At 47.1% G+C, this 11376-nt stretch overlaps 1 protein-coding gene across 3 annotated transcripts in view; it reads right to left on the bottom strand.

Annotated features, from left to right (window-relative positions):
- Positions 1 to 360: 360 nt before the first annotated feature.
- Positions 361 to 11376, bottom strand: part of LOC115647760 (keratin, type II cytoskeletal 5-like) — a 28923-nt gene continuing 17907 nt past the window's right edge. For 2 of the 3 annotated variants that reach the window (XM_030554530.1, XM_030554532.1), the window contains exons 3-9: positions 9865 to 9925; positions 7306 to 7401; positions 6681 to 6845; positions 5518 to 5643; positions 4703 to 4923; positions 3606 to 3640; positions 361 to 1672 (exon numbers count right to left, since the gene is read on the bottom strand). In XM_030554530.1, the coding sequence (XP_030410390.1) occupies positions 1446 to 1672; positions 3606 to 3640; positions 4703 to 4923; positions 5518 to 5643; positions 6681 to 6845; positions 7306 to 7401; positions 9865 to 9925 (931 nt within the window). In that variant the 3' untranslated portion in view covers positions 361 to 1445. Of the gene's footprint in view, positions 1673 to 3605; positions 3641 to 4698; positions 4924 to 5517; positions 5644 to 6680; positions 6846 to 7305; positions 7402 to 9864; positions 9926 to 11376 lie in introns of those variants that run through there. The other variant, XM_030554535.1, reaches the window with a different exon arrangement.

Genomic DNA, 11376 nt, shown 5'->3' with positions numbered 1-11376 from the left:
ACAGCTGCAGTGGCCTTGAATTGAGAACTATAAAAGGCAGGATAAGCAGAGAGGGAAAATTCCCACTAAATATTTAAATGCTACCTTAGACTTAACTCTGTCTCTCAGACTGCAATAGCTAGGAGGAGAATATGGAAAGTCATGAATAATTCCATCTGTGAGGAGGGCCAGTCTTATAAAACTTGTCATAAAGTTAGGCTTTTGAGTAAAAAGCCTAATAGAGTATAAAGCCACATTGCAGACAGATAGGTTGATTGCAATTTATTGAAGAAGTTTCATGAAATCAGAATACTTCAACACAAGCATAAAGTAATAGGAACAGTGGTAATGGGGATCAGGATACATAAAAGCTCAGAACCTTCCTCCCCCTTCTGCCCCGCCCCCTCGCCCCGTGAAGAACACAGGCAATGAGATACAGGCATTGTTTACATGGGATACAGCTTGTAAGGGTCACCAAAGCATAACGTTCACCCTTTAGTGTCTGTGTATTTGTTACTGTGCATATATAAACCATAGATCTTGTGTCATCTCTACTTCATGTTCATGCTCTCCTGGCTGACAGAGAGGAGCTTGATTCAATTGTGAGGTTTGCACAGGATCTAGAAAACCGTGGCTGGCTTGGTGCTAATGCCCCATTGGATATAGGCGTGGGTTACGAGGACTGAGTAGCGAATCCACTGACTATTAAGCAAGCGGTGGTCTAGTATAGAAGATGAATCAGTGAAAACGAAGACTATATTATATGATGCAGGGAGTGTGAGAGAGATACCTGAGAGAGAAAGGGGATACGGAGGAGCAAGATGAACTCAGAAATATTAAGATTGCCTCTGATTGGATGTAACACCCCTGTTCCCCAAACCCACTGGTGAGAGATATTGCACTTCCCAAATGCTAGGGGGAGAGAGAGGCCTCTGTTGGTTGACTAATACGGAGCACAAAGATGGAAATATGACTTACTAGGCAAGCCTGATGTTTATTTAGAGAAAAAACATTTACACGTAGCCAGGCATAGGGCCAGTTTCAGCTCTCAGTTACACTGCTGTAAATCTAGATTTGGTGTTATTCCAGATTTACACTGGTTCAAGGAAGAGCAGGAATAGGATCAAAATATGTTAATTTCAATGAGCCAAGTTCTGCTGCCCTGGAACTCATTAACCAGCAGGGCTGATTATTCATTCAGAATTTGCATGAAGCCGTTAAGGCTGGGGTTTGATGCACTACGCTTGTGAGTTAAGCGGAATGGAGAAAGGGTTCGTCCTCCTAAAGCCAATAATGCCTCACCTAACGGGAATGTGACTTATGCAGCTCTTAAATGGTATTTAATGGGATCTTTTCCTCCCCTGCAAGCCTGTGCCTTGGAGATGGTTTGGGCTGTGCTGCCATGAGGAAGCAGTGTCATATTTCTTCTCTTCAGGCTGGGGTGAATTGGGGGCTTGGCTGGCACTTTAGCTGCGGATACTCTTTTTGGTGGAGGTGGTTTTCGAAACGATCTTCATGCTGGAGCTGCTTCCCCCTCCAGCGCTGAATCCTCCCACCAGACCTCTCCCGCTGCTGGCGCTGAAGCTGCTTCCTCCAATGCCATAGCCGAGTCCGGCCGCATTACCCAGCCCGACCCCCAGGCCCAGCCCACCCCCAGTGCCGTAGCTACTTCCACCGGCCGAGGTGATCACAGCTGTGAAGCAAAGGAAAGCAGAGGTTTAGATGGCACAGAGCAGCAGCCTGCCAGTCACAGAAGGAAAGGCAAAAATTTTTGTTTCAAACATCTGAAGCTGGGGGGTTACCACCAGTTCCCTTGGAGATCCTCCTGCTGTCTAGTATATTTCACCACTATGCAGTTGCCTAATACTCTCACAGAGTCTCTGTTCTCCCCCTGCTGGGGGCGGGTTATTAAATCCCGTTGAAATCAGGCCTTCTAATTTTGCCTTCCCTTAAAGTTTCCCCTTTGCACATTTAATTTAACCCTTCTTTCCTGGTCTACAAATACCTGTCTCTCTGAGATGGACCCATCTGCTTCCCCTGTTTTTTTTGCCTTACTAGTTTTTGGGCCAAAGGATGTAGTACGGCCCCAATTCTTCCCGTTTATACTGATTTTATGACGTTGCTAACCTCGATGGCGTTACTCCCGCTGTCACTGAGAGCAGAATAGGACCCATTTAGGTCTTTCAGTCTTTACCCTCCAGACCTTGGGTCTAATTCTGGATTCTTGTTGGTTTGTTGATGTCTTTCTAGTTACAATGTCTCAGGGTAAGACCCTTGCATTCCATTCCACTGATAGTAGCCCTTTCTCACATGAGTATTCTCACTGCCTTCTGTAAGCCCAAGGGTGGAAATCACTATTGTTCACACTCACAGAGAGACTCTGTGCCACTTTTGTGGGATTTAGGAGGTTCACATGCCTTGCACTTGCCCCTTTGCACAAGAGTGATTTGCACCCCAAATACATGATGAGATGTTCTCAGGCTCAAGATCTGACCTAAGAGAAATATTCGGGGTGCTGATCTCTCAACAGTGCCATACAGAGCTGCAAAACCCTGAATGCATTACATATCTGCTACTTTGCATGGTACCAAGTATCAGAGGGGTAGCTGTGTTAGGCCACGTCCAGACTACCCGCCGTATCGGCGGGTTAAAATCGATTGCTCGGGGATCGATATATCGCGTCTAATCTAGACGCGATATATCGATCCCCGAGCGTGCTTATATCGATTCCAGAACTCCATCAACCCCAACGGAGTTCCGGAATCGACAGGGGGAGCCGCGGACATCGATTCCGCGCGGTGTGGACGGGTGAGTAATCCGATCTTAGATATTCGACTTCAGCTACGTTATTCACGTAGCTGAAGTTGCGTATCTAAGATCGATTTCACCCCCGTAGTGTGGACCAGCCCCTAGTCTGTATCCACAAAAAAAACGAATTCACAAAAACAATTGTTGTTTTTGTGGATACAGATTAACACAGTTACCCCTCTGATATCCGCTACCATTGCAGCCTCATGTAGAATCATAAAAATGTAGGGTGAGAATGGACCTTGAGAGGTGATCAAGTCCACCCCCCTGTGTTGAGGCAGGACCAAAGAATCATAGAGTATCAGGGTTGGAAGGAACCTCAGGAGGTCATCTAGTCCAACCCCCTGCTTAAAGCAGGACTAATCCACAGACAGATTCTTGCCCCAGATCCCTAAATGCCCTCCCCCAAGGGTTGAACTCACAATTCTGGGTTTAGCAAGCCAACACTCAAACCACCAAGCTACTGCTCTCCCTGGGGGAAGAAATCATAGTCCATCCCTGTCAGGGGTTTGTCCAGCTTGTTCTTCAGAACATCCAATGACGAGGATTCCACATCCTCCCTTGGAAACCTATTCCAGAGCTTAACCACCCTTATAATCAGAAAGTTTTTCCTAATATCTAACCTCAATCTCTCTTGCTGCAAATTAAGCCCGTTACATCTTGTCTTACTTTCAGCGGCCATGGAGAACAATTGATCACCATCCCTTTGTATTTCAGTTGCTCTGCACTATCAGCAAACCCTAGCTCTCCCTAGGAATAACGACTCCTTGAGTTGTCATCTCATTGAGTGTCTAGCATTTGGGAGCCAGAATACTTACAGATGTTCACTGCACCAACACCTTCTCCAGCTAGCCTGTTGGGGGGAAAGAAAGGTGTTATTATGATTATTATAAGCAATTTGCCCCCTAGGATTGTGGTACTGAGTCATTTAGAAGGTGAAGACAGTTAGCACTACAGTAAGACCTGTCTTCCTTGGTGAAGTTCAGACACAAACGATACCCATTAGCTTGTGGGAGGATCAATACAGTCTATGTTTGAATTTGAAACACAGCTTTAGGACCAGAACCTCAGCTGATGTACACTAATGTTTACATCAGTGGAAGATCTGTCCCTAAGTGGTGAAATTCATCACTGGGCAGAAGGCCAGTGCAAATGACCTATGTAACACCTAAGGATATGTCTACACAGCAAAGAAAAACTTGTGGTCAGTCCATGCCCGCTGACTTGGGTTCACGGCACTCGGGCTGCAGGGTTATTTCATTGCCTCCCAGTTCTAGAGCCCAGGCTCCAGCCCGAACCCAGATGTCTACACAGCAACAAAACAGCCCCACAGCCCAAGCCCCATGAAGCTGAGTCAACTGGCATGGGCCAGTCACAGGTGTCTAGTTGCTGTGTAGACATACCCTGAGTGGCTTAAGTGGTGCACATGCAATATTTTTGGCCATCTGATCTGGATTCATATTCATCCTCTTAGCATCGAATTGTGTCCCATATTCACAGGCCTTAATTAACTCCTCTTCCTGTTGCAGACTGGAGGGCTGCCTTTTAGAGCTGGTTGTTGAGAAATGGTTTCTTTTTCCCTGCAAAAAAACTCAACAAAAACGAACCCTTTTCCCATTTTATCAAAAACTGGCTTTGAAACTCTTCAGGGTTTTGCTAACTTCATCCCCAGACCAATCTTCCTTCCCTTCCCCCCACCCCGCTGCAGAATGTTTTTGGAGTTTTCAGTGGGAATGTGAAAATATTTCCTTTTCAGCAATTGAAATTTTTGGATGTTGAGTTTTTTTTAAACTGTTTTAAACATTTTTTTATGTATTTATTTATTTTTGCAAAAATTGAAATGGAGAAGCCATTTTCTCTCCAAAAATGTTTTAAGGCATTTTTTTCATCCAACTCTAATGTATATACCACCTACCTGTTCTCCTCTCCTTCCAGCAGCTTCCTGTAGGTGGCGATCTCGATATCCAGGGCCAGCTTGACATTCATCAGCTCCTGGTACTCCCGCAGCTGACGTGCCATGTCTGCCTTGGTCTTCTGCAGGGCTTCCTCCAGCTCAGCTAGTTTTGCCTGGGCATCTTTAAGGGCTAGTTCACCACGCTGCTCAGCATCGGCAATGGCTGTCTGCAGACTGGCACACTGTGAAGGTAGGAAATGTGTTCAGTGAATGAACCCCATTGGGAGCACATGTGAATTTGCAATCTACCAGCCTGATCAGGGACTGCAAGGATGCTTGCAAGCTTGTGGCCTGTATCATCAAACTGAGTGCATGTATCTCTCAACTCAGTATGAAACTCAGGGTTATAGAGATTGGCCCAGATCTCCATTTGGTGCCTTTAAGCCATTTCTGCACTCCCTAGATCTCTAGGCTTGACACCCCCTCCAGTGCCTGCCCCCTAGAACAACCTCTGGATTGTGTAACTTATTCTGTTTTGTAACACACCCCTCAGGGCCATCATCATAATAATCCCTAACTCTTATATTGACTTGCCCAAGGTCACCCATAGGGCAGTAGCAGAGTCAGGATTTGAACCCATCTCTCCTGAGTCCCAGGCCAGTGCCCATTGTTGCTGGAGTACACCATGTGCCAGCCATCGCCTCTCACATCCCTGGTAGTATGGAGCTGCTGCTAAGGCAGTCCTGAATTCCTAGGAGGGATTCCAGTCCTGAAATTCTGAGATCCCTCCTTCCCCTCCACCCACGTCCCAGAATGTAACCATCACGTGGACGTGCCTGCTTCTTCACATTGTCAATTTCAGAGTGGAGCCTCTGAATCATGCGGTTCATCTCGGAGATCTCGATCTTGGTGTTCCGCAGGTCGTCCCCATGTCTGCCAGCGGTCAGCTGCAGCTCCTCGTACTGTGATAGACAGGGGGGGATAGAGGTGGCAGAGTCAGACATGGAGAGGAGGGTGAAATTGGCATCATAGGGTATCACAGTGAGCCACTGGAAACTATTGAAGGGAACCGATTTCTTCCACCTCTTCCTTTGTGTATAGCTACATTGACACTTGGAGCTAGGGGTGTGATTCCTAGCTTGCAGAGACATACTTGCACTAGCTCCTATTGAGCTGGTGTGCTAAAAATAGGAGTGTAGTTGGGGTCACATGGGCAATAGCAATGGCAATGGTGGCTCGGACTAGCTTCCCTGAGTATGCGCCCACAGGTTCCAGGTGGGTTAGTCTGTCTACATGTGCTGGGAATCACAACCCAGGTGCAAATGTAGATATATCCAAAATTCAGCTCTCGCTTAGAAACTGTAACTATTTCATCATTCCCCTGCGCCAGTAAAAAATTCAAGGTCCATGTGGCAAGGAGGTGAAATGGGTTTCTAAGGGTGTATCTACACTGGCGGTGTAGTTCCCAACCCACTCTAGCTCTGATCAAGTTAGCATACTAAAAATATCAGTATAAGAGTGATGGCATGAAAGGCAGGATGGGATAGCCTCCATGTGTACAATGCCATGTGAAACCCTGGGTATATTCTTGGGGCATCTTTTTCCATCCTGCAAACATTTTTGACCTTAAAAACAACCACTACAAAATTGTCCTGAATTGGGGCAAAAAGTCAAAATTTCAAAAATTTTCACCCCCAAATCCCACCACCATTGTGTTTTGGGTCATTCAATGTTTCATTTCCATTTTGACCTCCTTTTAAATTATAACGTAAATTTGAAACAAGAAGTCATTTCAAAATCAAAACGTGTTCTGGAAATATTGAAACTTTTCTCTCCGATTCTCTTTTTAAAAGGTTGTCTGGATCGATAACAATTCTGCAGAAATTTTCACTTCGGTTGAAACTACACTTTTCCACAGAAAACTGGTTTGATGAACATCTCTCCACCAAACCTAGGGATGAATATCATAGTCCAAACTCTCAGAACTCGTGCCACTCACCTTGGTTTGGTACCAAGACTCCGCCTCAGCTCGGCTCCTGTTAGCAATATCCTCGTACTGCGCTTTGACCTCTGCGATGATGCCGTCCAGGTCCAGATTTCGGCTGTTGTCCATTGAAAGGACGACAGAAGTGTCAGAAATTTGCGACTGCAAATGAGATAATTCCTGGAAATTAAAGAAAAATGACATTTGGGGTCTGGATCTCTCCTCCTCTCCTGTTTCGAGTCTTCTTCAGAGAAATGTTGTGTGGTAAAACACCAATATAAAGGGAACCATGGCCCTATAAACTCCACACAGGGTTATGGGGGGAAGGATAGCTCAGTGGTTTGAGCACTGGCCTACTAAACCCAGGGTTGTGAGCTCAATCTTTGAGGGGGCCACTTCTTAGGAATGTGGGGCAAAAATTGGTCCTGGTAGTGAAGGCAGCGGGCTGGACTTGACTCAATAACCTTTCAAGGTTACTTCCAGTTTTAGGAGACTGGTATATCTCCAATTATTTAAATTTAAATTTCTGAGTGGTTTGATTCTCTCTGATGTGAAGTTGGTGTGTGTGTGTGTGTGTGTGTGTGTGAAAAACAGCATTATGTTTGCCCCAGGAGACTTGGGAAAATTAGAAGGTCTTTACTGCTTCATAGAGAGCTCTCAGGAAGTTCATCTCGTCAGTCAGGGCATCCACTTTAGCCTCCAGCTCCACCTTGTTCATGTAGGCAGTGTCCACATCCTGAAAACATAAGAACAGAGATGGGCTAGCCAAACCCTGCACAGCTGCGCTCCCCGATGAGGGCCAGCAGGGCTTTAACACAAGCTGCCAGAGAACAACCCAGCTGTACGAGCTATTTGATCTCTGTGGCTTTTAGATGAAAAAGCTTTTGGTGGACAACATGTTGAGTGGCTCTAAACAGTCTCTTTCCTCACAGCCCCAGCTCCCATAAAAGAGCTTCCCTGTAGGTATTGAATGGAATTTCCAAAGCCACCCAAGGGAGTTAGACACCCAAATCCCATTGGCGCTGGGCACTGAACTCCCTTACGCACCTTTGGCTATTGCCCCCTGGATTGTTCAGGACCTAAGGGACTTACATGGCCGCCGTTACCAAGGTTACGGACCACCTGGCAGTCTTTTAATGTAATTATCCTCACAGTGTCCCTATGAGATGGGGAAGCGCTATCCCCATTTCACAGCTGGAAAATTGAGGCACAGAACCACTAAGGCCTGAAGGCACAAAAGGAGTTACCATTGCAATGCGCAGATGGCTGTGCCCCGGCTGACTCTTTGAAGGTATGTCCACACTGCATCCTGCTTTTGGCGGCACTTAGAGTACGTACACTCCACATCCTCTCTCCCCCTGCACTCCCCCAGCACAGGTATAAATTGCAGGGTAGATGGTGAGGTACTGCTTAGGTGAGTTTGCACAGGTATGTCCCCTACACAGGTTCTCTAGCTGCCCAAGCAGTGCCTCCTGGGGCACGTGAGCTGATTTTCAATGGCATTCACACTTCCCAGGTCCTGGCCACCGATCCGGGGGGGCTCTGCCTTTTAATCTAATTTTAAACGAAGCTTCTTAAACATTTTATAAACCTTATTTACTTTACATACAATAGTTTAGTTATATATTATAGACCTATGGAAAGAGACCTTCTAAAAACGTTAAAATGTATTCCTGGCACGTGAAACCTTATATTAGAGTGAATAAATGAAGACTCGGCACACCACTTCTGAGAGCTTACCGACCCCTGGTGTCGACGTAGCCTAAGAAGGCGTGAGAGAGAGAGAGAAAGAGAGAGTGAGCCCACGCACAAGCAGGAGGATGACTCTAGCCTGGTGAGTAGAAGACTCACCTGGAAGGTGGGCACCCCAGGAGCTAGTTCCCCTGCTCCCAGGAGCAAGTAAGGGAGCCCTAGGTCAGAATATCCTGTAACTCAGTGGTTAGGGCACTCACCTGAGAGGCAGCAGTTCCCTCTTCGAATCACTTCTTTCCCCGTTAGATGAGGCAGGATCTGAATTGGGGCTCTCCCACCTCCCTTAACCAGTGGGCTAAAAGCTAGGAGGGAGGTCGCCCTGCCCAGCAGTTTTGTGTGAACTAGAGGAGGCCTACCTCATCGGGCCCTGTACGTGACTTAGGACCGCCAAACACCTCTTGTCCCCTGGTCTGTGCTGTGAATCGCTCTAGGTCTTAGGCCAGTAGGAGTGAGCTGTGCGCTCGCTCAACAGCAGAAACATCGGTTCGGTTTCACCACAAACTTTTGGTGCCGAGTGAGTTTCGGCACCTGCGGGGCTTGGCGGGAGTCATCTCCAAACTGGTCCTTAGGTACCTAACTCCTTCTGCACATTCAGGCCTAGGTGACTTCCCCAAGAAGCAGAGCAGGGAATTGAAGCTGGATCTCCCAGATCCTAGGCTAATCTCTAGCCATTGCTGGACAGGGGCTGTGTGTGATGGGGAGCACATGGCTGGCTGGATGGGAGGCAGTAAATGGTCTAAATATGCATGGAGAGATGGAAGTAGTGTCAATCTCAGAAGTGGCAGCACAGCTAGGGTAGGGGTTAACAGCTGGGCTGATTCAGTGTACCCTGGGAGCTAGTCCCCTGGGCTTTGGGTCAGGACCTAGGAAAGGAAGTTCTAGTGCTGCTGGCTGATCCAGAGGCACATCATTATCCAGGCTGGATGGCAGAAGGAGAGGCAGACCAGTCCGCCAGCTTTGCCTGAAAGGAGGGTTCCAGCGAGGATGGCTGGGGGGAGCACTGCACCCTTTGATCTCTTGGGGTTAAAAGGGTAAAACAAATACAAATGATTGATAGAATCATAGAATATTAGGGTTGGAAGAGACCTCAGGGGGTCATCTAGTCCCACCCCCTGCTCAAAGCAGGACCAACACCAACTAATCATCCCAGCCAGGGCTTTGTCGAGCCGGGCCTTAAAAACCTCTCAGGAAGGAGATTCCATCACCTCCCTAGGGAACCCAGTTCAGTGCTTCACCATCCTCCTAGTGAAAGAGTGTTTTCTAATATCCAACCTAAACCTCCCCCACTGCAATTTGAGACCATTGGGCCTTGTTCTGTCATCTGCCACCACTGAGAACAGCCAAGCTCCATCCTCTTTGGAACCCCCCTTCAGGTAGTTGAAGGCTGCTATCAAAGATTCCCTTTTAAAAATAAGTCCCTTGTTCCTTTTTTATCGAGATCACTTACCTTCTTGAGCACCACAAACTCATTCTCTGCAGCCGTGCGCTTGTTGACCTCATCTTCGTACCTGGGCGGGAAGAAGGTGAGACAGGAGCCTTGTTACAACTGATGTAAGTATAAGCATTTCGTATCCACTGCCTGTCCTCTGCGAGCCGTTGCCACATGTTTTCCCTTGCATATCCTGGGCTGTTTGTTACTAATGGCCAAGATATTAACAGTGGCCGTCCATGAAATTGACAGAGCCTGTTCTGATAGACCATTTACCAGCTGGGAACAGGCCTCCTTGGACATCAGAAGGAGCAGCAGGATGTGTATCTTCTCCCTGTATTGTGGCAGACGTATATGACCAGCCTAGTTGCAAATACGGTACCCTGAGGCCAGACAATGGAAGGATGTCATCAGAGAACCTGCAAGCCCTTCAATTAAAGGCATGTTTTATCCTCCTCTAATTTTTCATCCTGCATGAAAGAAGTCTTGTAATCCCTGTAACTTTTCTCAGGCTGGAAGGGGTGGGAGTAGCCCTGGTTGAGCTCATCCAAGCCACACCTGCGTTAGTCAACAGGGGCCAAATTCTGCACTGATGCCTGTTGTCCTGTTGACTTCAGTGGAGCCGCTGAATGCGGGGGGTCTGAGGGCAGACTCTGGCCCAGTGCATGTCTTTGGTACATGGAGAATCCAGAATCTGAATCCAGGATTTGACTCTCCTGTTTGGTAGGACATAGCAGTACCACTGAGCACTTGCAGGAGTATAAAGGCTAACACTAAACATGGATGGCTGCCCAGCCCATCATAAATTAATTCACTGGGGGGGAGATTAAGAGCTACAATTTAAAGAGGGATTTCATGCAGCTAATAAAACAAGTCAGGCAGGCCTGACTCTTCATGGAAGGAAAGATTTCAGATGCCCCCGTCTCGGGAACACAACACCCATTAGGTGGCGTTATGACTGAACAAAGTTGGAGCCTACATAGGTTTCTATGTATCTTAGCTGCTACACAAGGAAAATTCATTCAGCAAGTGCCTATTTTTTGTAAAAGCCAAAGTGAGTATGTATTTCTTGTTGTGGGACAAATTTGGTAAAAAAAAGTCAGCTGAACAATGCCCCTCAAACCCCACTAAAATAAAAATCGACAAGGTTAGCAATCATCTCCCATGCTCCTTTCAACTCCCCACCGCCATGTACACCCATGAAACAAGTCACAGCCTTTTCTCGTTAGCCAGAGATTCTGGGGGATAATTTCAGAATAGGAGCTCCAAATTCATCCCTATTCAGCAGAGCACGTGCTTTCCTCAGAGATGACCTGTGCCTGCTGATAGTGGGGGAATGAGGGCAGCCGGCTTTAGCTGTGTTACTGAGCGTGCTCAGTCTGTGTGAGTATGCTCAGTATTTCCTAAATTGGGGCCAGTGTGAACCCTTGGGGTTTGTGAGGTCCATGCCTGGAAACAGATCCCAAAATTCATAGTTTTTGAGGCCTGAAGGGATCATTGTGATGGTTAAGTTCAACTTTCTGAGTCACA

The sequence above is a fragment of the Gopherus evgoodei genome, chromosome 3 (genome assembly GCF_007399415.2).
Source record: "Gopherus evgoodei ecotype Sinaloan lineage chromosome 3, rGopEvg1_v1.p, whole genome shotgun sequence".
In the NCBI taxonomy this organism is placed as follows: domain Eukaryota; kingdom Metazoa; phylum Chordata; order Testudines; family Testudinidae; genus Gopherus; species Gopherus evgoodei.
This window is presented reverse-complemented; position numbering and strand designations above follow the sequence as displayed.